General features: G+C 43.3%; 1 protein-coding gene across 4 annotated transcripts in view; it reads right to left on the reverse strand.

Annotated features, from left to right (window-relative positions):
* Window positions 1-10,349: 10,349 nt before the first annotated feature.
* Window positions 10,350-25,825, reverse strand: part of LOC106566724 (uncharacterized) — a 32,459-nt gene continuing 16,983 nt past the window's right edge. For all 4 annotated transcript variants that reach the window (XM_082959921.1, XM_082959919.1, XM_014135041.3 and 1 more), the window contains exons 19-29: window positions 25,179-25,786; window positions 24,839-25,037; window positions 24,343-24,498; window positions 23,928-24,088; window positions 23,390-23,455; window positions 19,395-19,678; window positions 19,067-19,202; window positions 18,645-18,791; window positions 17,927-18,198; window positions 17,595-17,738; window positions 10,350-13,328 (exon numbers count right to left, since the gene is read on the reverse strand). In XM_082959921.1, the coding sequence (XP_082816047.1) occupies window positions 13,169-13,328; window positions 17,595-17,738; window positions 17,927-18,198; window positions 18,645-18,791; window positions 19,067-19,202; window positions 19,395-19,678; window positions 23,390-23,455; window positions 23,928-24,088; window positions 24,343-24,498; window positions 24,839-25,037; window positions 25,179-25,786 (2,333 nt within the window). In that variant the 3' untranslated portion in view covers window positions 10,350-13,168. The remainder of the gene's footprint in view (window positions 13,329-17,594; window positions 17,739-17,926; window positions 18,199-18,644; window positions 18,792-19,066; window positions 19,203-19,394; window positions 19,679-23,389; window positions 23,456-23,927; window positions 24,089-24,342; window positions 24,499-24,838; window positions 25,038-25,178; window positions 25,787-25,825) is intronic.

The following is a 25,825-nucleotide window of genomic DNA, read 5'->3' on the forward strand; positions in this document are numbered from 1 at the left end:
GAACCCAGCAACTCGGCCAGCATGGCACGCCAGAACTCACGACTACGCAACTCCTCAGGGAAAGGGGACAGAGGCACATGTTTATCTAGCATTCAACTACCATTGTAAATACCATATAAACCCTGTGTCTTGAATAGAAATATATGATTTCTATTAGCATTCTAACCAACACTATCCAAATCAAATGGCCTAGCAGTTTATAATCAAGTTATGATAGTAATCTGTGGATTGATCATTATCAATGTCTGAACAGACCTAAGTGTCACATTGATCAAAGGTTCAAGTTATTAACATCACTTGACTAACTAATTGCCTGATCATGTCCATTCACTTCTTGTCAACAGGTAGTAAAACCCAGCATTATTTTTACACACCAATGCGCATGCAAGCACACACTCTTTACAAGGCTGTCATTGTAAATCATAATTGGTTCTCTTGGACAAACATCAGTTAATTTCAGGTAAAATAAGATAAAGGAAAAGTAGGAATCTATGTAGGGCTCATGAAAACTTCCTAAATTGTTATACGTAGGAAGGAAAATGCTTATTTTTTTCACCTCACACAGTGTCATTTTGAACAGGTAGAGTGAACAGGTAGAGTGCAACAACCACCCGAGCCACTGCCTGTTCACCCCGCTACCGTCCAGAAGGCGAGGTCAGTACAGGTGCTTCAAAGTTGGGACCGAGAGACTGAAAAACAGCTTCTATCTCAAGGCCATCAGACTGTTAAACAGTTGTCATTAACACAGAGGGGCTGCTGACTACATTCAGATTTGAAATCATTGGCCACTTTAATAAATGGATCACTTTGTTTACATATCTTACATTACTCATCTCATATGTATATACTGTATTTTATACTATCTATTGCATCTTGCCTATGTCGCTCTGTCATTGCTCATCCATATATTTCAAAGTATATATTCTTATTCCATTCCTTTACTTAGATTTGTGTGTATTAGGTAGTTGTTGTGGAATTTTTAGATTACATTTCAGATATTGCTGCACTGTCGGAACTAGGGGAACAAGCATTTCGTTACACTCGCAATAACATCGGTTAACCATGTGTATGTGACCAATCAAATTTGATAGTTTAGTTATATCTTGTCTTTCTGTCTGTCCGTCCGTCTGTCGATCTGTGGGATCCTTCTCTCTGTCTGCCTGTTTGTCCTTCTGTCCGTGTGATCCGTCTGTGTGACTGGGGCCAGACAGTCTGAGGATCTTTCCCTGAAGGAGCGTGGCCCGCCTCTCTCTCACCCCTCCTTACACTGACCTCCTTCCTCTCGGTTCTGCCTCCTCCCCCTTCCTACCTGTGTGTTACGAATTAGGTGGAGTGATTTCCCAAGTGTGTTTGGTCACCATTGGCACTCCCCCTCCTCCAGTATGAGGTCATGTTCCCCAGCCGGGGGCTTCTCCTCCTGGCCTAAGCTCAGCTGGAGTGTCCTAAGCACCTGGCACACATCATAGCTCCTCTGACTCGTTTTCATATCAATGACCCTGAGAAGAGGCCCATTACTGAGTGGAGATGGAGAGAGAGAGAGAGCAGCCATATCATAATCAGGCCATATCATTACCAAACACAAATACAGCATCCACATTATAAGATGAATTGAGAAGCTACTGGGTGCAGTTTGACTGGATCCAACCACAAGGTCAATCTATCACACATATTGTAATCAAGACATTTAAAAATGATTGGGTGGCAGGTAGCCTAGCGGAGAGCTAGAGAGAGAGAGAGAGACTGCAGTGATTGAGGGATGAGTACAGGGGTATCTGACTGAAGGAAAGTGAAAGGTTGATCATGATGTCATGGTCCTTCCACATGGAAAATAACAGAACACCTTACTGGGATTAAAAGGGCCAAACGATTCTAACGAATCTAAAGTTTATCTTCAAATATCTAAAACTTTTCATCTCCCACTCACCATGGCTTCTACTCCTCTCCTCCCACCCCTCTTGCCTTTTCTGTCTTTCATCAATCTACCGTTCTAATCGCCATGGAGACAGTCTCTTTCGTGATGCAGTTGCCATGGCGCCTATTGTGATGCTGGCTCAGAGGATGTTTTTTCTCATCCTCTTTGATATGAAACAAACATCCCCTCTGTGAAGATCCTCCCTAAAAAAACACACAGAGTTCCTGTGTTTTAACAACATGCACTATGTATTTACCTTGTTATTGGGTATTTGATAAACATTCTATAAACCCTAACCTTGCAATAGAGTCAAGATATAAACCAAATTTCACGTCCATTCATTTCAAGTTGTGACGTATGTAACAGGCTGTGTGATGATTTTGATTGTTAGTCATTAATCAAAAGGATCAGGTTTAAATTATGCCAAGATCACACTGGATAACACCTCTACCCAGTGTGTGAGTGGTAGGGAGTGTTTAGGGGAAAAGAGGGTACCAGAGGAGGGCAATGGCCAAGAGAAGTCCCCTAGGCCTCAGGGTCCCACTCGGTAGCAGACCTGGTCCAGAATGAACTGGTTATGGGGAGCATTAGCGTGCCCTATTATGGGGTGGATTACCCCCCACCACAGGTGCTGTTATTCTCCCTTTTGTGGAACTAAGCCCCCCTGTGTGGGGAGGCATGAGTGGGGGGAGCAGTCGAACCCGCTGGCATGGGGAGTTTTCAGCCCCCTCCACCCAGAGTGCTGACAACCACACACACAATCACTCACGCAACCACACACACAACCATGCATACACACACACAAAACTCCACTCAGATCCCTAACTGGTTGCCACTAAAATCCCGGCAAAAGTGCCAGCTAAGGGATATGAGACAGAGGGAGAGAGACTATCTATCATATCCCAGAATAGAGAGCTCATGCACAGTGCCAGAAGAAAGTGTTTTAAGGATTATGCTGTTATCTCCCTCTGCTATAACGTCAACCTCTAAATAATCAGCACATAGGTGAAAGTTATCCATACCCCAGACCTCTTCCACTCTGTCCCATTTCAAACAGGGGTAAGTCCAGCTGGCGCTGACGGGAGGGCCTTCCCCGCAGCATGTGCTCCAGACAGGGTTCACCGGGGTGCTGAGGTATACAGTGCATTCGGAAAGTATTCAGACCACTTGACTTTTTCCACATTTTGTTACATTACAGCCTTGTTCTAAAATGGATTAAATTTAAAAAATGATGTCATAAATCTATACACAATACCCCATAATGACAAAGCAAAAACAGGTTATACATTTTGGAAAATGTATTAAAAATAAAAAACAGAAATACCTTATTTTCGTAAGTATTCAGACCCTTTGCTATGAGACTCAAAATTGAGCTCAGGTGCATCCTGTTTCCATTGATCATCCTTGATATGTTTCTCCAACTTCATTGGAGTCCGCCTGTGGTAAATTAAATTGATTGGACATGATTTGGAAAGGCACACACCTGTCTATATTAGGTCCCACAGTTGACAGTGCACGTCAGAGCAAAAACCAAACCATGAGGTCGAAGGAATTGTCCGTAGACCTCTGAGACAGGATTGTGTCGTGTCACACCTGTTTCACCTGTCCTTGTGCTTGCCTCCACCCCCTCCAGGTGTCGCTCATCATCCCCGGTGTATTTATCCCTGTGTTTTCTGTCTCTCTGTGCCAGTTCGTCTTGTTTGCCAAGTCAACCAGCATTTATCTCCTAACTCCTATTTTTTCCCAGTCTCTGTTTTTCCTAGTCCTCCTGGTTTTGACCCTTGCCAGTCCTGACACCGAACCCACCTGCCTGACCATTCTTTCTGCCCTGACCTTGAGCCTGCCTAATGCCTTGTACCCTTTGGACTTGGAACTGGTTACTGAACCCCTGCCTGTCCTGACCTCGAGACTGTCTAACGCCCTGTACTGTTTGGACTCTGACCTGGTTTATGGACTCTCGCCTGTACCCGAGCTGCCTTTTGCCTACCCCTTGTGTTATAATAAATATCGGAGCTCAACCATCTGCCTCCTGTGTCTACATATGGGTCTCGCCTTGTGCCCTTATATGTCGAGGCATAGATCTGGGGAAGGGTACAAAAACATGTCTGCAGCATTGAAGCAAAGTCCCCAAGAAAACAATGGCCTCCATCATTCTAAAATGGAAGAAGTTTGGAACCCCCAAGACTCTTCCTAGAGCTGGCTGCCCTTCCAAACTGAGCAATCGGGGGAGAACGGCTTTGGTCAGGGAGGTGACCAAGAACCCGACGGTCACTCTGACAGAGATCCAGAGTTAATCTGTGGAGATGGGAGAACCTTCCAAAAGGACAACCATCTCTGCAGCACTCCACCAATCAGGCCTTTATGGTAGAGTGACCAGACGGAAGCAACTCCTCAGTAAAAGGCACATGACAGCCCGCTTGGAGTTTGCCAAAAGGCACCTAAAGACTCTCAGACCATGAGAAACAAGATTCTCTCTATTGTCAAGAACTGTTCTATAATTTAATATGTTTTTTGTTTGTCTATCTTTTCTATGTCTTTGTCTACATGTTTATATATGTTTACAACAAGCAAGTGGAAGAGATCAGAATAGGGACATTGGGGAATAATAACATATTGTACGGGATACATTTGTACTATAGTGAAGCCGTGTCTATAGTAATGCAAGGTCTCTTTCATGATCATGTAAAACATAAATTGCTGTGGAAATGCTGGGATATGTTTTTCAATTATGTTAAAGGTAATTATGATGCAACTATGACGGTGATACGATATGGATTACAATTATCATCATGAACATTAAGGCTATACCGCACTACATGTTACACAGATCGACACTCAACCATGCAAATTGGCGGGGTTATTATTTATTTGGACATCACACATTATAGTCTTACTCTTATACAGACATCATACACATCAACCTACTCATATTTACTACACACATCATTTCTTGTCTCAATTTTCTAACATCTGTGGCATTGGCTCACGGGAAAACAGTCAAGGGAATAAAACAAATACTGCTCGAACCTATTTCTTGAATTCTAAATATCAGACATTTGAAAGCTCTAGTTTTTACCGTCATAATGCCTCTTATGGCAGTAATTTCACAAGCACTAATTATGGTCAATTTAGCCTGAGAATAGTATCTAGTTATGGTAAGGGGTGAAATAAGTATAGCCAGTTATAATTGTAACAGTTTAGCAGATTATAAAAAAGGAAGATCAGTCTTTACGTGGCTAAAAGAAAAGGAATATAACATATACTGTTTACAGGAAACTCACTCTACATCCTTAGATGAAGGAACTGAAAAGGTGTGATGATATTAATTAACAGAAATGTTGATCTGAATGTGCAAATAGTCAGGAATGATTCGCAAGGAAGGTGGATCTTTTATAATATAAAAGTGGATGAAAAAGAGATTTGGCTCATTAATCTATATGGTCCAAATCAGGATGATCCATACCTCTTTGAAAATATTTATACCAATTTATTCAACTTACAGGCAACAAATGATCAAATCATTATGGTGGGAGACTATAACACAGTGTTAAGTACCTCAATGGACCGTAAAGGAAATCACTCTACAAACTATTATCACCGTGCCCTTAAGGAAATCACAAACATTATGGAGGATTGTGGAGATTTGAAGACTAAAAAACCCCAACCTAGTGAGATATACATGGAGGAGACTTAATCAAGCAAGTCGTCTTGACTACTTTCTTGTCTCTTTCTCTCTTTCATCAAAGGTTTAAAAAGTTTTAATAGGAGACAGAATGCGATTGGATCATCATCTAATTGGCCTTCACATACCTCTTATAGAATTTCCACGTGGACGGGGATATTGGACAACTTATTTTTAACTGAGACAAAATAATTTATAACTGAATTTTTCCAGTATAATAAAGGTTCAGCAAATCCCCTTATTGTTTGGGATACCTTTACATGTACAGTTGATGTCGTAAGTTTACATACACTTAGGTTGGAGTCCTTAAAACTAGTTTTTCAACCACTCCACAAATTTCTTGTTAACGAACTATAGTTTTGGCAAGTCAATTAGGGCATCTACTTTGTGCATGACACAAGTCATTTTCCCAACAATTGTTTACAGACAGATTATTTCACTTATAATTCACTGTATCACAATTCCAGTGGGTCAGAAGTGTACATACACTAAGTTGACTGTGCCTTTAAACACCTTGGAAAATTCTAGAAAATCATGTCATGGCTTTAGAAGCTTCTGATAGGCTAATTGACATAATTTGAGTCAATTGGAGGTGTACCTGTGGATGTATTTCAAGGCCTACCTTCAAACTCAGTGCCTCTTTACTTGACATCATGGGAACATCAAAAGAAGTCACCCAAGACCTCAGAAAAAAAATTGGAGACCTCCACAAGTCTGGTTCACCCTTAGGAGCAATTTCCAAATGGCTGAAGGTACCACGTTCATCTGTACAAACAATAGTACGCAAGTATAAACACCATGGGACCACGCAGTCGTCATACCGCTCAGGAAGGAGACGCATTCTGTCTTCTAGAGATGAACGTACTTTGGTGCGAAAAGTGGAAATCAATCCCAGAACAACAGCAAAGAACCTTGTGAAGATGCTAGAGGAAACAGGTGCAAAAATATCTCAATCCACAGTAAAACAAGTCCTATATCAACATAACCTGAAAGGCCACTCAGCAAGGAAGAAGCCACTGCTCCAAAACCGCCATAAAAAAGCCAGACTACTGTTTGTAATTGCACATGGGGCCAAAGATCATACTTTTTGGAGAAATGTCCTCTGGTCTGATGAAACAAAAATAGAACTGTTTGGCCATAATGACCATGGTTATGTTTGGAGGAAAAAGGGGGAGGCTTGCAAGCCGAAGAACACCATACCAACCGTGAAGCAAGGGGGTGGCAACATCATGTTGTGGGGGTGCTTTGCTGCAGGAGGGATTGGTGCACTTAAAAAAATAAATGGCATCATGTGGAAGTAAAATTATGTGGATATATTAAAGCAACATCTCAAGACATCAGTCAGGAAGTTAAAGCTTGGTCGCAAATGGGTCTTCCAAATGGACAATGGCCCCAAGCATACTTCCAAAGTTGTGGCAAAATGGCTTAAGGACAACAAAGTCAAGGTATTGGAGTGGCCATCACAAAGCCCTGACCTCAATCATATAGAAAATTTGGGGGCAGAACTGAAAAAGTGTGTCATTTAATCCTAGTAAAACTCCCTGTCTTAGGTCAGTTAGGATTACCACTTTATTTTAAGAAAGTCTAAATAATAGTAGAGATAATGATATATTTCATCTTTTATTTCTTTCATCACATTCCCAGTGGGTCAGAAGTTTACATACGCTTAATTAGTATTTGGTAGCATTGCCTTTAAATTGTTTAACCTGGGTCAAACGTTTCGGGTAGCCTTCCACAAGCTTCCCACAATAAGTTTGGTGAATTTTGGCCTATTCCTTCTGACAGAGCTGGTGCAACTGAGTCAGGTTTGAAGGCCTCCTTGCTCGCACACGCTGTTTCAGTTCTGCCCACAAATTTTCTATATGATTGAGGTCAGGGCTTTGTGATGGCCACGCCAATACCTTGACTTTGTTGTCCTTAAGCCATTTTGCTACAACTTTGGAAGTATGCTTGGGGTCATTGTTCATTTGGAAGACCCATTTGCGACCAAGCTTTAACTTCCTGACTGATGTCTTGAGATGTTGCTTCGATATATCCACATTATTTTACTTCCTCATGATGCCATCTAGTTTGTGAAGTGCACCAGTCCCTCCTGCAGCAAAGCACCCCCACAACATGATGCTGCCATCCCCGTGCTTCACGGTTGGGATGGTGTTTTTCGGCTTGCAAGGCTCCCTCTTTTTCCTCCAAACATAATGATGGTCATTATGGTCAAACAGTTCTATTTTTGTTTCATCAGACCAGAGGACATTTCTCCAAAAAGTATGATCTTTGTCCCCATGTGCAGTTGCAAACCGTAGTCTGGCTTTTTTATGGCGGTTTTGGAGCAGTGGCTTCTTCCTTGCTGAGTGGCCTTTCAGGTTATGTCGACATAGCACTCGTTTTACTGTGGATATGAGATACTTTTATCACCTGTTTCCTCCAGCATCTTCACAACGTCCTTTGCTGTTGTTCTGGGATTGATTTTCACTTTTCGCACCAAAGTACGTTCATCTCTAGAAGACAGAATGCGTCTCCTTCCTGAGCGGTATGACGACTGCGTGGTCCCATGGTGTTTATACTTGCGTACTATTGTTTGTACAGATGAACGTGGTACCTTCAGGCGTTTGGAAATTGCTCCCAAGGGTGAACCAGACTTGTGGAGGTCTACAATTATTTTTCTGAGGTCTTGGCTGACTTCTATTTAGATTTTCCCATGATGTCAAGCAAAGACGCACTGAGTTTGAAGGTAGGCCTTGAAATACATCCACAGGTACACCTCCAATTGACTAAATTATGTAAATTAGTCTGTCAGAAGCTTCTAAAGCCATGACATGATTTTCTAAAATTTTCCAAGCTGTTTAAAGTCACAGTCAACTTAGTGTATGTAAACTTCTGATCCACTGCAATTGTGATACAGTGAATATAAGTGAATATAAAATATAAGTGAATATAAGTGAAATAATCTGTCTGTAAACAATTGTTGGAAAAAGGACTTGTGTCATGCACAAAGTAGATGTCCTAACCGACTTGCCAAAACTATAGTTTGTTAAGAAGGAATTTGTGTAGTGGTTGAAAAGACGAGTTTTAAAGACTCCAACCTAAGTGTATGTAACTTCCGACTTCAACTGTAGGTGGGATGGGCTGAGGGAAGCTGAGGGTTGGGATGTGGAATTGGAGACAAGTAGGAGTGGAGTTGCTGGGCGGGGGATAGAATGATGGTCAAAGATAAAAGTATAAAAAATAAAGTCAAAATAAAACATAATAAAAAGTAAGTTTGAATGACACAGAGGGCCAGTGTTTTTACAGCTAATGCCTGTTTGCCTGAGGCTGATGCCGTGCAGGCGTTTGTACACATGCATATACACACACATACACGGACTCACATACATATAAATAGTGCCAGACATGCACTCAAACATATACAGCTGGCCTTGCTGTTATGCTTTTAGCTGTCCTTGATGTCCTTAGTTTTTTTTACATTGTTGTTTTCTATTTTCTTTGTCTTTTTCTTTTTTCTCTTTAGTTCATTTTCTTGGTTGTTGGGCGGGGTTATTGGGGGTGGGGAATGGAATTATTTTAACATTTTATTATAATTTTGTCTTGGGTGGGACTGTGGGAGGGGTCTTGGATGGTTGACGGGCAGCTCTTGGGGAATTGTGGGGGGATCTTGGAGGGTTCGGGTCTCTGTTTTTGGTCTTGTGGGAGATCTGTCGACGTGCCCTTGAGCAGGACGTTGACCCTGGATGCTTCTGTGTGTCACTCTGAATGCGAATCTGTTCCATGACTGGTGTGGTGTAGTTGTTGAGGGGCTTCACTGCAAGTATATTGTATGTTTTGGATATTCAATAAAATAAAATAAAATAAAAAAGATTCTCTGGTCTGATGAAATCAAGATTGAACTCTTTGGCCTAAATGCCAAGCATCACATCTGGAGGAAATCTGGCGCCATCCCTACGGTGAAGCATGGTGGTGGCAGCATCATGTTGTGGGGATGTTTTTCAGTGGCAGAGACTGGGATACTAGTCAGGATGGAGGGAAAGACGAATGGAGCAAAGTATAGAGAGATCCTTGGTGAAAACCTGCTCCAGAGTGCTCAGCACCTCAGACTGAGGTGAATGTTCACCTTGCAACAGGACAACGACCCTAAGCACACAGCCAAGACAACGCAAGAGTGGCTTCAGGACAAGCATCTGAATGTCCTTGAGTGGCCCAGCCAAAGGCCGATCAAACATATTTGGAGAGACCTGAAAATAGCTTTGCAGCGACACTCCCCATCCAACCTGACAGAGCTTGAGGGTCTGCAGAGAAGAATAGGAGGAACTCCCCAAATACATGTGTGCCAAGCTTGGAGCGTCATACCCAAGAAGACTGGAGGCTGTAATCGCTGCCAAAGGTGCTTCAACAAAGTACTGAGGGTCTGAATACTTATGTAAATGTGATATTTCCGGGGTTTGTTTTCAAATAAACTTCCAAAGGGGTCTTAAAACTGGTTTTTGCTTTGTCATTATTGGGTATTGTGTGTAGAATGATGAGGGGGAAAAAAACGAGTTCATCCATTTTAGAATAAGGCTGTAACATAAAATGTGGAAAATGTCAAGGGGTCTGAATACTTTCAAAATGCACTGTATATAGGGTTGTCTGTGAATGGGTGTACAGCACCGCTCTCCATTCAGGCTACTTACTGTACTTGGTTGCTGGTTCCTATAATTCTTATTGGATGTCCTACTTCTGCAATTTAATGAAAAGGAGAATGAAATGAGGACCCAGGGACAGTTCCAGAGTGTAGTCTCTACTAGATGTGGTTTTTATTCAACTAACAGTACATTCTACAGATGCACACGTGTTACATCACCAAGATACAACATGGTCTTGTAATACCTCTTAAAAATTATATTGGTCCTAAAAATATAGAAAGGAACAAATGTAGTCACAAAAACTGTACATTATGAAAAATTCACTTAACACCAGATTTGGTTTTATTCATGTCTTTTAGTTAGTTTTTTTATATAGAAAAAAGAATGTCCCTTTTGTGTAGAAAGGAACACAAAAATGCATTTCCTATCGACCGGTTTGAGTTCAGTGTAAGAAACCACGCTTTAAATAAAACCTGGATTGTGAAGTATTGTCCTGCCGCCTTCATACCTTTCCCATAACACACCAACCATGCCACGCTAGAGTACCACAGTAGTAGGCATAATACCCAGAAAACCTAGCGGTCAAACAGGGAAATGGTTCCAATCGTTTTTCCACCATTAATATTTTTCCCCATAGGGGATTTTAGAAACTGTTTCTAAAATGCTGTGTTTCATTTAGGCTTACCCTGGGGTGCCATTTCGATTACCTTGTAAAATCTCTCTCAGACAAGGTGACTTTTATCAATGTATTCGCTTGTATTTACCCCCCAAAAATGAATTGCTAATCAGGCTATCAAAAATAACTACAAATGCCATGATGATCTGGATGAGACCGCCGAATCGAGGCAAAAGTAAGAATATCTTGATGAACTAATGTTATCTAAATGTGGTATTGTATAAATTGGCTACATTACTTTAAAAATTGACAATTCTGTGAACTGTCTCATGCAAGTTTTAAATTAACAATACCTGTTAAAGGTGTCAGCTAGAGATGACATGCAGAAGCTTGCAGGGCTTTGTAGTTTTGCATGTCTACTTTGATGCTAATTAGCATTTTTAAATCAGAGTAAAAAGAGCAAAAATATATTGATTAAAAAAAGTCACCTTGTCCGAGAGACATTTACATGGTTATCAAAACGTCACACCTGGGTAAGCCTACACGAAACACAGCCCTTACTTTGTGTTTTTCCCAACTATTGGAAAAATTAACGGTGGAAAAACAATTGGAACCATTTCCGTTTGACCGCTAGTATTTTATGGGTATTATGACTCCTCCACTGTGGGGCTCTAGAGCGCAGTGGCCACTTTACAGAGAAAAAAAACTGATTCATAAATGGAACATGAGCTTAGCAAAATGTGCACATACTTGTTTTGAAGGCTTTTAAATCAGTAGGTGTCTAGAACAAAATGTTTCTCCTAACACACAAGTGATACCTGTTCCTGCGCTTAACTGCCAAGATTCAGAAACCTACAAGCAGAAACCTCTCAATGCATATTTACTGTTATTCTGCAGTATTCATAAAAATAAGAGTTGTAGCTTCTCCCCAATTTGAAACGGTTACATCAAGGGGGGGGGGGGGTATGATTTCTTGTATGAAGTCTATGTTTTTACATTCATTTTAAATTGATGAGACTGAACATTTTCAGTGTTAACCAAATTCCTATGAAGGTCCTTTAAATGTAGTGATAAAAAATGCATTGTAAGAAATATTGAGTGACAATTTTCTGTAAAATCAAAACAATTCTTCCCATGAACGGGTGTCGCTATAAAACGTGACATCATTTTGTTTGCGAACAGTCAACCAATACATTTCAGCAGCCTGCTAGGTTTCTGCACAATTTGACCAATATGGTAAAGAGCTGCAACACAAAGCAAACAGCGTTTAAAAATGGCGGTAGCGTCATTTCAGTCCTATTGACACCATCTATGAACACACCACACCTGACAATTCCCGTTGCTGTGACTACCGGTCTTAGTTGTCATTATGGAGCAGAAAAAAATAAATAAAAATAGTCTAAAACCAGGACAGAAAAGAAAAAACACTAAAGCCTCCAGTTTCTGAAACCAGTGACCTTCACAAAGCAGCAGGAGTGTGGGTGTGTATGAGTTAGGTCAGGGGTTGCATTAAACAATGTAAGAGTCTAAAAATGTGAGTCTTCAGGGGAGGAAAAAAAAATAAAAAATTCCTTTCCATTTTGTTTTACTGGCCTTTTCATAAATCGTCTAGACATCTCAACTATATAGTCTGTACACATTCACTACAAGCTATTGCTATTAAATAATCCCAGCTATTGTACTCTATATATATATACACATATATAGAATATATAATAAAAATATAGTGAGAAAAATTGCTTCAGGCATAAGACCATACTACATTTCCATTGAACAGTTAAAAGAGGGTCCAATCCCAAAGTGTTTAAGTGAGTTCAGAGAGGACCTTATGGTTTTGATCTATATGGTGGAAACGAGGTCAGAGCATGTCCGGTCTGCAGCGACACATTGGTCTGGCAGACCCTCCTGTCGCGGTCAGGGGGCAGAGTTTGAGAACCCAATCCGCTCAGGGCCTCAGATCCTCCTCCCCCCCAGAGGAAGGGACGGACGAATACCGTGGCCTTATGAGACAAGGGGTGTGGCTTAGGAGAGAACATGACGACAGGAAAATTCCAAACAGGTGGCTAGGTACAGAAGTGAGGGTGTAGAGGGAAGAAGAGAGCTCAAACATCCCCCTTGGTCGTCGAGAGAATTTCAAGCCAACAGGGTCGAGGTTTTAAAAAAGGTGAAGTAGAGAAAGGGAAAAACAAGAACAGACAAATATCCAAATCTATACATAGATCTATACATGTATGTATACAGCGAGCCGGAGGATACTCCGGCCCAGACAGTCTTTGTAGTAATGGGGAACGTAAGCATCAGCCAATGGGTGACCCCGCTCCCAGCACAAGAGTCCTGGGCTCCTATTGGTCCTTGCTCGCGTAGAACTCAGCCCAGCGGTTCTCGAAGAAGCGCTTCATGGAGTGTCCGGCCATGCCCACCTCGGACGTGTCCTCGTTGAACAGCTCGCAGTTGTTGAACACCAGATGGGCGTCTGCTGCAAACTCCTCACAGCTGCAGTATCTGGAGTGCAGAGAAGAGAAAAACAGGTCAAATATAAGCATACACATTTTCCATAACATTGTTGAAAATGAAAGGAACCGGCCTCATTATGGAAGTTTGGGTCATGTTGTAGACACAGTTTTACTATCCTTGTGGGGACCCAGTGTTGTAGTACTCGAGACCACATATTAAGTGTCTCGGTCTTGTCTCAGTGTTATTTGCGCTCTGTCTTGACTCGGTCTCAGACAGTGAGGACTCGTAATTTCTTCGAGGCCAGCCAAGACCAGTGGAGTAAAAAAACTCATAATTAAAAGCTTCCATTCAGTCAGCGCATAAAACTGCTTCCTGAGGCCAAATATATACACTCCTTTCTTGAAACAATATCTGAACAGCCATTATATCTATTATAGACATGTTTGCGAAGTGGTGAACCTATAGGCCTCCAGTAAGACAGGTTAGTAGAGTGGTGAACCTATAGGCCTCCAGTAAGACAGGTTAGTAGAGTGGTGAACCTATAGGCCTCCAGTAAGACAGGTTAGTAGAGTGGTGAACCTATAGGCCTCCAGTAAGACAGGTTAGTAGAGTGGTGAACCTATAGGCCTCCAGTAAGACAGGTTAGTAGAGTGGTGAACCTATAGGCCTCCAGTAAGACAGCAGTCACACACAGAATGATGTCAAAGGATAATCAGTCCATAAACTGACACAAGCCAGTAGGTCCCAATCAGAAGAATACAAAAACACAGCCATTAAGAATTTCCCAATTGAAATGCAGTGCCGTGGGAAATGATTCAGACCCCTTGACTTTTTCCACATTTTGTTACAGCCTTGTTCTAAAATGGATTTAGAAATTTTAACAAATGTATTAAATAAAAAAACAGAAATAACTTATTTACCTAAGTATTCAGACCCTTTGCTATGAGACTCTAAATTGAGCGCAGGTGCATCCTGTTTCCATTTATCATCCTTGAGATGTTTATTTAACTTGACTGGAGTCCAACTGTGGTAAATTCAATTGATTGGACATGATTTGGAAAGGCACACACCTGTCTATATTAGGTCCCACAGTTGACAGTGCATGTCAGAGCAAAAACCAAGCCATGAGGTCGAAGGAATTGTCCATAGACCTCTTGAGACAGGATTGTGTTGAAGCAGATCTGGGGAAGGGTACCAAAACATTTCTGCAGCATTGAAAGTCCCCAAGAACACAGTGGCCTCAATCATTCTTAAAAGAAAGAAGTTTGGAACCACCAAGACTATTCATAGAGCTGGCTGTCTGGCCGAACTGAGCAATCGGGGGAGATGGGTCTTGGTCAGGGAGGTGACCAAGAACCCAATGGTCACTGACAGAGCTCCTCTGTGGAGATGGGAGAACCATCCAGAAGGACAGCCATCTCTGCAGCACTCTACCAAATCAGGCCTTTATGGTAGGGTAGCCAGATGGAAGCCACTCCTCAGTTAAAAGGCACATGACAGCCCACATGGAGTTCGCCAAAAGGCACCTAAAGGACTCTGACCACGAGAAACAAGATTCTCTGGTCTGATGAAACCAAGATAGAACTCTTTGGCCTGGATGCCAAGTGTCACGTCTGGAGGAAACCTGGCACCATCCATATGGTGGTGAAGCATGGTGCTGGCAGTATCATGCTGTGGGGATCTTTTTCAGCTGCAGGTACTGGGAGACTAGTCAGGATTGAAGGATAGATGAACAAAGCCAAGTACAGAGAGATCCTTGATGAAAACCTGCTCTAGAGCACTCAGGACCTCAGACTGGGGGCGAAGGTTCACCTTCCAACAGGACAACGACCCTAAGCACACAGCCAAGACAACGCCGGAGTGGCTTCGGGACAAGTCTCTGAATGTCCTTGAGTGGCCCAGCCAGAGCCGGACTTGAACCTGATCGAACATCTCTGGAGACCTGAAAATAGCTGTGCAGCAATGCTCCCCATCCAACCTGACAGAGCTTTAAAGGATCTGCAGAGAAGAATGGGAGAAACTCTCCAATTACAGGTGTGCCAAGCTTGTAGCGTCATACCCAAGAAGACTGGAGGCTGTAATCGCTGCCAAGGGTGCTTCAACAAAGTACTGAGTAAAGGGTCTGAATACCTATGTAAATGTGATATTTCCATTTTTTATTTGTAAAACATTTGAAAAATATCTAAAAACATGTTTTTGCTTTGTCATTATGGGAAATTGTGTGTAGATCGATGAGGAAAAAACGATTTAATACATTTTAGAATAAGGCAAATGTAACAAGATGTGGAAAAAGTCAAGGGGTCTGAATACTTTCCGAAGGCACTGTACGACTATTACCTCCCATTGAAAAAACATTTCAAGTTTAGTGGAGATAAAGTAACCAGTGACCTAAAGTTTAAAATGCAGATATGAAACAGACCATGATAAAAATCAGTCAAATGTTTAATTCCCAGTTTATGCTACAAAACCAACTTTATAAAGAGGTTTTAAAAATAGATTCCATTTAACTCAACGTTCCATGACATACACCAAGGCATTGTTGTCAGAATAGATGGATCGGAGTGTGCCAGAGCACAGAACTAACTATGAATTTACAAACGTGCAACACCAGCTGAATATGACCGGTGTCATTAAATGTAGGCAAGAAATATAATATTTAGTCAACAACGCTCTAGACAATCAGCTCTGCTACGGCAAGTAAAATGGTCAGAATGAGTTTCATTTTCGTCTGGAAGTAGCTAGCTAGCCAACTTTAGCCAGTTAGCACAGGTGCTTGGTTGGGACTAGCATGCATTGGCAAGCAAGCTACAGAAGGATGAGGAGGCTACAATTCCGTGTGGCAAATGGCTTGTTTGTATAAAGGCCTAATGTAGCTCTGATTGGCTATAGGTCCTGGACAAGACAGATGTTTCTATTTGGTTTTATTTACTGCAGTGTCTATTAATTGTCCAAACACACGGCCACTTTCCCACTCTATATTGCTATAGAATTTTCACAAATGCCTTACATTTACATTTTAGTCATTTAGCAGACGCTCTTATCAAGAGCGACTTACAGTAGTGAATGCATACATTTAATTTCATACATTTTTATTTATTTTTTCCTGTGCTGGCCCCCCGTGGGAATCGAACCCACAACCCTGGCGTTGCAAATACCATGCTCTACCAACTGAGCTACAGGGAAGGCCTTAGTATACGTAATTCCCAAACATTCTAAGAATTTATGATAATGTGGTCGCTTGTTAGAATTTTTTTTTTTTTAAGTGCCTGGGGGGTGTAAATGAACAGACTTCATGTTGCTAAAATGCTGTCAGTTCTACTTTAAATGCAATAATATTTTTTCAAAGAGATGGCTAACAACAAGCGTGCCACAATAACAAACAGTTCCACTCACCAGATGATAATTTGAAACTTAACTTCTTGTTGAAAGTTATAAACTAATAAATTAGCAACAACATCCTCTTTGATAGGCAGAAGTTAACATATATTTTTATAGAAAAGGTCCCATCCACAACAAGTCAAAATGTGACTGGTTGATTCCACTGTCACTCCAAAATGTTGCCCTAATACAGTTGAACGGCAGTTGCCTTTAACTTCTGATGGCCTAGTCAATAGCTGACGTAAGCTAGCTAGATTTATCTCCACAAAAACCAGCAAAGAAAAATCCTGATTGGATCGTTTTTTTCTCTTCAGCGTTAACCCTTTCCAACAAAAACTGAAGTGATTAAATCAGATCATCATTGAAAATAATATTATTTTATATATCCTTAGCCCTTCTCTGAAGGATCATTATTCCCCACTGTTTGGGTTAGTAATAATTTTTGTTGCTCCATTTTCCCTCAGCATGTATTTTTTCACCATTATGAATGTCTAAAGAATCCATATGTTGTTCTGAAATATGAACCCAGAAATACTTGACATTTAGAACTCTTATTATGGTGGTGATTTGACCAAATTACAATCATGGTTTTGAATTGGACTCGCATGTTTCTGGTCTCGGTCTTGACCCCCTTGTCCCCCTCCCGGTCTCGGTCTTGACTCAGTCTTGCCCCCCCTCCAGTCTTGAATCGGTCTCGCCTTAGGTGATCTCGAACACAACACTGTGGGGACCTAAAATCCTATTTTCCCTAACCCCTAAAGATAACCCTAAACTAACCCTTAAGCTTAAAATAGCCTTTGTGCTTGTGGGGATGAGGGAAATGTCCCCACAAGGGAGAAATTTCCTCCTTTCACCATCCTTGAGGGCACTTCCGGTACCCACAAGCATAGTAATACAAGCCCACACACAGACAGAGAGAGAATGAGTGCCCCATACCCTCCCTGCAGCAGCCTCTCCCTCATGGTGAGGAAGTCCATGGGGTTCTTGATGATGCGTCGGTAGCCGGGTACCATGCGGGGGTTGACGGGCTCCAGGAAGGGCCAGGCGTCAGCATGAGACTCCATTTCCATCAGGATGATTCTACACACAAAACACACGTCAGTTAGAACTGGACTATCGTCACATTAGTGAGAACATGAATCTAATGGTCTTATAGAAACCACTGGAGCAACGGGACACGATAACTCATCTGAGGTGAGTAATTTAATATCATGTTCTATAACCACTGCAACATTGTGACACTACAACTGATCTGAGGTCAGACTCACTCGCAGTAGGTGAGGTCGGGCTGGTTGCGGGTGGTCATGCGGCGGCGCTTGGCGGGTGAGAAGCCCGCTGTGCGTCCTCCATCTCCAGAGTAACGGGAGGATGAGGCAGGGCCAGCGTCCTTATGCCGTGTTGCCATGCTAGCACCACCGCCACTGCGTCTGCTGGGCACCACCTCTTCGTCAGAACTGTCGTCTTCGTACCTCCTCTTCTTCACCCGGGTCCTCTGCTTGGAGGAGCGATGGTTGCTACGTGGTGACTCACCGTCACTGGCCTTATAAATAACAGGACACAGTGAGACAGTGATGAAATAACAGCCCTGGGAGAAAGGTTAAGGAGGCCACGGGGAGCAGAAATTACAGAGGGTACTGCTGTGGCAGGTTTTTGAAGTAGGTCCTGACAATATTATGGTTTAATACACTGGGGACAAAAAGTTACCATTGTGTTCATGTTGTTTCACCATATATTACTAGTGTAATACTTGTTACACCAACGTGGCTTTTTGGTTGGATTTACAAAAAGTAAATCAGCATAGTTTCTTAATCTAAGCCAAGTTTGAAAAAAAAAAAAAAGATATATAATATAAAAAAAAACATTTCTATCTGCAATATTCTGAAGGGTTCACCCTTCTGAACTCCTCCCCCCTGGTTAGATGAGCAGTGACCCCTGTTGTGGTCCATAAGGGTAGCCAAGCAGAGTGCAGCCTCAGTCAGTCCTCACCTTGGAGACGCAGGTGGGGCAGAACCAGTCCCCCTCTGGCACCTGGGTGACCTTTGGCCTCAGGCAGTACATGTGGCAGCCACGGTCACAGCCGTCACACAGCAGCAGGTACTCATCATTATCCCCCTTCCTGCACACCTGACACGTCTACAACACCACACAGACAGGGACACACAGGTAGTCTTTAAGGGAAATGCTCGGTTGCAGTCTTTCAGACTATGGTGCAATAGTACCTGTGTTTACTGTAAGTTGCTTTGGATCAAAGGGTCGTCTCAATGATCTCATCAGCATGTCACTACTATGATATTTGCCAATGTTCTATATTCCTTGTTTCACCTACATCCATAATTGTATTCCTTTTATAATAAATGGTTTATATTCTCAGTGTACATATTGAGTATTGCTACTGGGCTTGTCCCCACCACTTTGACCACAGATCTCTCCCAGGCGATGGCCTTCTCCAGCTGCAGCAGACACAGACATAGCTGGGGGGCGCTCCGACAGCGGTCCAGGGCCTGACGCCATGTCCGCAATCTGGGGGTGATCTCACTCTCCAGACTGTGGGAAAGAGATTATAAAAATAGGACTCAACACAATTAAGAGCTGAAGTGAGATGAAGGTTTAAATCACTCTGAAGAGCTTTGAGCAATTTGACCAAATACTACACAAATCTAATCCATGATATTATTATTAAAAATAAGGCTCCACTCCACCCTTTCCAACCTCTGACCCCAACCCTGTCCCTCCCACCTCATGACGTCCATCTGGCCCATCTGGCTCTCCTCGGGGGTGAGGGGGGCGAGACGCACCACCTCGGCCAGGTTCCAGAGGGGCTCCTTCAGGTAGCGCCGGTCGATGTTCCGTTCCAGGTTGGCCAGGCGCAGGACGGCCAGGTCCAGCGGGTGGCTGGCCACACGGGGCAGGTCTGACCACTCTTTCTTGGTCCGCACGATCCAGTCGTCCCGGGGGTCCACATCATGCTCGTAGTACTGCAGGTCGTCACGCGTGGAGTCCACCTCTGGAACTGTGTAGGGCTGAGGTGGGGAGGATGGAGAATAACAGAAAATAGAATATTATAGTTCTCAACAATCAAAACGCAGTGAAGCAAAGGACTGTGAAGCTAGAGCAAGACTTAAAAGGGTTGTGAGGTACGGTGGGCGAGGTAAGCAGTACGTGGGTAGAAACACGGGGAAAGCAAGAAAAATAAGCCATATTACAACCTGTGTTGTGATAATTGCATTCTTTGCTCTATAACCTGTTAGTTTAAATGCCTTGCGACTGATACAGTGAAGGAAAAAAGTATTTGATCCCCTTCCCGATTTTGTACGTTTGCCCACTGACAAAGAAATGATCAGTCTATAATTTTAATGGTAGGTTTATTTGAACAGTGAGAGACAGAATAACAACAAAAAAATCCTGAAAAACGCATGTCAAAATTTTTATAAAATTGATTTGCATTTTAATGAGGGAAGTAAGTATTTGACCCCCTCTCAATCAGAAAGATTTCTGGCTCCCAGGTGTCTTTTATGAAGGTAACGAGCTGAGATTACGAGCACACTCAGGGAGTGCTCCTAATCTCAGCTTGTTACCTGTATAAAAGACACCTGTCCACAGAAGCAATCAATCAATCAGATTCCAAACTCTCCACCATGGCCAAGACCAAAGGGCTCTCCAAGGATGTCAGGGACAAGATTGTAGACCTACACAAGGCTGGAATGGGCTACAAGACCATCGCCAAGCAGCTTGGTGAGAAGGTAACAACAGTTGGTGCGATTATTCGCAAATGGAAGAAACACAAAAGAACTGTCAATCTCCCTCGGCCTGGGGCTCCATGCAAGATCTCACCTCGTGGAGTTGCAATGATCATGAGAACGGTGAGGAATCCGCCCAGAACTACACGGGAGGATCTTGTCTATGATCTCAAGGCAGCTGGGACCATAGTCACCAAGAAAACAATTGGTAACACACTACACCGTGAAGGACTGAAATCCTGCAGCGCCCGCAAGGTCCCCCTGCTCAAGAAAGCACATATACATGCCTGTCTGAAGTTTGCCAGTGAACATCTGAATGATTCAGAGGACAACTGGGTGAAAGTGTTGTGGTCAGATGAGACCAAAATGGAGCTCTTTGGCATCAACCCAACTTGCCGTGTTTGGAGGAGGAGGAATGCTGCCTATGACCCCAAGAACACCATCCCCACCGTCAAACATGAAGGTGGAAACATTATGCTTTGGGGGTGTTTTTCTGCTAAGGGGACAGGACAACTTCACCGCATCAAAGGGACGATGGACGGGGCCATGTACCGTCAAATCTTGGGTGAGAACCTCCTTCCCTCAGCCAGGGCATTGAAAATGGGTCGTGGATAGGTATTCCAGCATGACAATGACCCAAAACACACGGCCAAGGCAACAAAGGAGTGGCTCAAGAAGAAGCGCATTAAGGTCCTGGAGTGGCCTAGCCAGTGTCCAGACATTAATCCCATAGAAAATCTGTGGAGGGAGCTGAAGGTTCGAGTTGCCAAACGTCAGCCTCGAAACCTTAATGACTTGGAGAAGATCTGCAAAGAGGAGTGGGACAAAATCCCTCCTGAGATGTGTGCAAACCTGGTGGCCAACTACAAGAAACGTCTGACCTCTGGGATTGCCAACAAGGGTTTTGCCACCAAGTACTAAGTCATGTTTTGCAGAGGGGTCAAATACTTATTTCCCTCATTAAAATGCAAATCATTTTATAACATTTTTTACATGCATTTTTCTGGATTTTTTGGTTGTTATTCTGTCTCTCACTGTTCAAATAAACCTACCATTAAAATTATAGACTGATCATTTCTTTGTCAGTGGGCAAACGTACATAAATCCAACCACACCTTTGTTTCATCACAAAACCGGAGAGCAACCTCTGTCCGGAGAAGTCTACAAAGCATATTGCATGTAAAAAAAACAGTTACATGACCTACAGCACGGTCAAGCAAGTTAACGTTTCCAACATTTTCAGACCACTAAACAACTTAAATTTAGAACCAGAGAGTTACAGCAAGTTGCAAAGAAAACAGGAGCTGCTTCCACTATTCCAGAACCAATTCAACTTCATCATCAAATCACCTGTGCTTAGTCTAATACAGTGACAACTAAAAGATACCAAAAAACAATTTAGTCCAACATTTGGTATAGATGTTGTTGCTGTCCATGGTTCTGATTACTGTGAGCGCAAGTAGAAAAACATGTTGACTCACCCTACTTGTAGAGATACGCCAATAACATCCTCCTCTCATGTCGACAAAATGGTCTATCACTCTGTCACTGTATTTTTTGTAGTCCTAGGCTACCTGGCTAAAATCCTTACGTGCAAGCCTAACTTCCTTTCATGGGCCTTCTACATCTAACTACATATTGAACTTCCATCCTCTCAGGGCAGGGGCAGAATGTATGAATTAATAGTTGGATCAAAATCGCCGTAATAATCTTTGGCCAGTACGGAGAATTAAGTAAAACCACAAGTCCAAATCCCCATCTGCAGCCATGGCTAATTTAGGAAAGGGCCAATTTTAGCTAGCTAGCCAGCCAGCCACTGGAGGACAACACCACAACGAGATGTAACAATTCAAGTTGTTTCTGTCAATGACGTATGCTCTCAATGCGATTTGATAGGAGTGATGCCAAATCCAAACTGGCTTCCCTTGACACTTTTTTTGGTGCGCCAGGACCATTCACAGCTGAGCACACTCAGTTTAGCTCAATGCTGATTGGCTATTATTTTATAGTTTTTTTTTTAATCAAGGGAAGCGAAATGCTCGCTGTCATACTCTTTTGGACCAGACAGCATCAGATAGATGGCCTACACAGAGACAGATGGGTGTCGTTTCACTTGCTCGGATGCTTTCTCCAGTGAGATACATTCAGCCTCTTGCAAAAATGATCAAACAGAGAGATAAAATAAATGTATATGTTTTCTTTTTTTTTTGGTAAAGCCTGGCTTCCTCTGCCATCCATGAATACACGCCACTGGAGGTAGGCAAGGTAAGTTGGGTAAGGTAAGGTGGGCGAGGTAAGGTAAGTGAGTGCAGACATCAAATTATACATTTAAGCCACACAACTATTTTCAAAACATCAAAGCAGGCCCCTAAAAACCAGAGGTTTGGTGAATATAAGGAAGACAGACAGCGCTTATTTCAAAGAGTGTTAGGAGCAGGAGTGTTAACGTGACAACTCTAGACACACTGTCCGAATACCTGTACTTGCGTTCTAAATAGTAGGCATACAAAAAAAGTTTTATAGTATGTAACAATTTCCCAAAAAATTGTATGCTTTAAATGACAGGATGTCATACTCATTTGGGCTTTTCATTTAGTAGAAGAGAATTGAGAATTTTTCTGTTCGCTGAAGAGAATTGTCTTTCCGGACACGTGTCTGACAACAGCTGATATTCGAGCTGTACCAAAATTAACAAAATGGCAAAAATCAACGTAATTGCACATTGATAACGTATTCTCAGTAGGATGAGCCTAGTCGTTGACTACTGTATCCGTTTTTTACCAAAAAAAAGTATGTTCCAAATAGTATGTAGTACACATTATGCAGATTAAGTAATTAGTAGACAAGTCAGATTTCAGACACAGCGTCTCCTTTTAAATTTTAGGAGGTGACAAAAATAATTCTTAAAAGGGAAACATGAAGACTTGTGAAAGAGTGTAGATCCAAAAGAAGGGTGAGGATGTGTGAACGGTAGATCGAAAACCTGGTTTGTACCTGGAATCCTGCGGCTGGCGTTTCCGTGTTATTGTCAGTGTCGCTCCTTCCATTCTGAGGAGCCATCTTGAAATATAAGTAATGGACATATGATGTGATAAGTTTCCCTTTTGCATGACAATGCTAGGAGGGGGACACCGTCACTGTACAAACTGCAGCAGCACATGCCACCTACGCCACCCTCTGTACATTCAGTGCAACTGCAGCCATAGTAAAAAATAAACAGAAAAAAAAAACTACAAAATATAAACTGACAAGCTCTGGACATTTCAAACCCAACTTACTTTACAAACTACCAGGCACCCACCCTACCCATGCATCCCTGTGTGCATCTCAACAGTCTAAAGTGTCCTCCTTGCCTTGGTCTGCACAGATCTGAAAAGGCGGTAAATGTGGGGATGATATGACAGAAACGTATTTCGGGATCAACTCTCCACTATCTGTGTTTCCAGATCTGTGCAGATGAGGGATGTAAGTAGGGATAGGAAGACACTTTAGACTACTGAGACAGGGCCCCTCTGTCCTCCTGGTGTCTCACCTTGAGGTGCAGGTCGGCGGCAATGACCCTCTGCTCCAGGTCCTCCACCCAGCGGAGGGCTCCGACGTCTGTCTCCAGGGCCCGCTCCTGGACCTGCCATGGCTGCTGCAGGGACTCTAGCAGGGCCTCTCCCTCCTTCACCTTCACCTGGAATATAGGGTCTGACGGGGGGGACAGAGAGGAGAGAAGGGAGGGAGATGCAAGGGGGAAGGGGATAGAGAGAGATGGTAGAGAGAAAAGGATAAGGAAAGTGTCATCATCCAGTTTCCATTCATTACAACAACATACTTCTTTTAAAGTCCCATTGATGTGCAAAGCAGCTTCACTATAAAACAACCAAATCTGACACACTATGACTATTCATATCCCCATCTTTTCCTATAGCGGACCCGGTGACCAGCGCTCACTGACTCACCGTTGATGGGCCGTGTGCAGACCTCAGCCAGGTACTCCATGTGTTTGGCCAAGTGTTTGTGGAGCACCTTCTCCCGGATGCCTCGTGGGTGCAGGGCCTGCAGGGTGGCCGTCAGGTCCTCAGGCTCCTTTATCCACCACCAGCCACGTACCATTGCTAACAAAACAACAGCAACACACACACACACACACTTGACACCAGTATCACACCTATAGCATAGCATGTTAGCAAACCATGCTAGCCATAATCGGCTAACCACACATAAGCATGACAAGCATACGATTAGATCTTGTATAAGAGGTTTGCTACTTCGGATAACCATACATAATCATGTAAGCCAAATACGCAGCTCAAATTGCATCATGTTTACATTGCTGACAAGTGTCATCGTCAGACTCTACAGAGAGGATATTGGATAAACCTTAGGTGGTTTTCAATAGCATGTGTAAAATGTTTTTTTTTTTAAAGGATTGAATTGAATGGATTGAAGGCTTACATGCTGGAATGGGCTTAACCACGAGCTGAGTGAAGTACTGTTGCTCTATCTCCTGGAAGAGTGTGGAAGAAGGGCGGCCACGACGCTTAGCTGCAGCCCCTCTAGCTCCAACCCTGCGGGCGGGACTGCCGCCCCTCCTCCGCCTGCGCCCTGGTTTGGCTGGGCTGGGGGTCACCTGGGGTGTGGGGTCTGGTACAGACTGGAGAGAGGGAGAAAGATAGTTTAATATGAGATAAAATCTTCTTTGATGAAGAAAACATGTTCAACAGTAGTAACTTATGTTGAGTGTTCTCTCCCATGAGGGTCCTGAAGAGTGTGTAGGGGGCTGAGGGGAACTCACCTGCAGCAGTGGAGCAGCAAGGGCGGGCAGGGTGCTGGGGGTCAGAGGGAGGCGTTTGGGAGGCTTGCTGGGGGGGGCCTGAGGTTCTGTCAGAGAGGTTTTGTCACAAGGCTGTTTTGGCAGTAGGTTGAACCACTGCCCTTGTTTCTCCGCCATCTCTTTCACGCTATCCTCTGGTAGTCTGCCTTTAGGTGCCATCCCGGTTGCTGGCTCCGTCCCATTGGTTAAGGCGCCCTGCAATTGGCTGAGACAGTTACTGAAAGCGGACTGAGTGAGGTCTTCTGTTCCATTGGTGGTGGTGGTCTCCAGGGAAACGCCTGACTCCTCCCCGCCGGACTTGCTGCTGCGGCGACGACGGCGACACTTGGCGGTGCGGAGGTGTAGCTCCACCTCTGGTTTGATCTTGCGGGGGCGACCCCGGGCCCTGGGACTGCTCATAAGAGAGGCGGTGCCGGGGAGAGGGTCCTCTTTAGGGGGCAAGGAGTTCTGGGACTGGGGAGGGGGAGAGGAGACGGGGGGGGCAGGGGTGGTAGTGGGCATCTCCTCCACTTTGGGTTCCCTCTTCAGAAGAGTGACGGTCACCTCCTTCACCAGGATATCTTCTGTCGCTAACAGACAGAGAGGGATATGTTTAGAGTCAATAAAAA

Source organism: Salmo salar, chromosome 13 (genome assembly GCF_965601325.2).
Source record: "Salmo salar chromosome 13, fSalSal1, whole genome shotgun sequence".
Classification (NCBI taxonomy): Eukaryota; Metazoa; Chordata; class Actinopteri; order Salmoniformes; family Salmonidae; genus Salmo; species Salmo salar.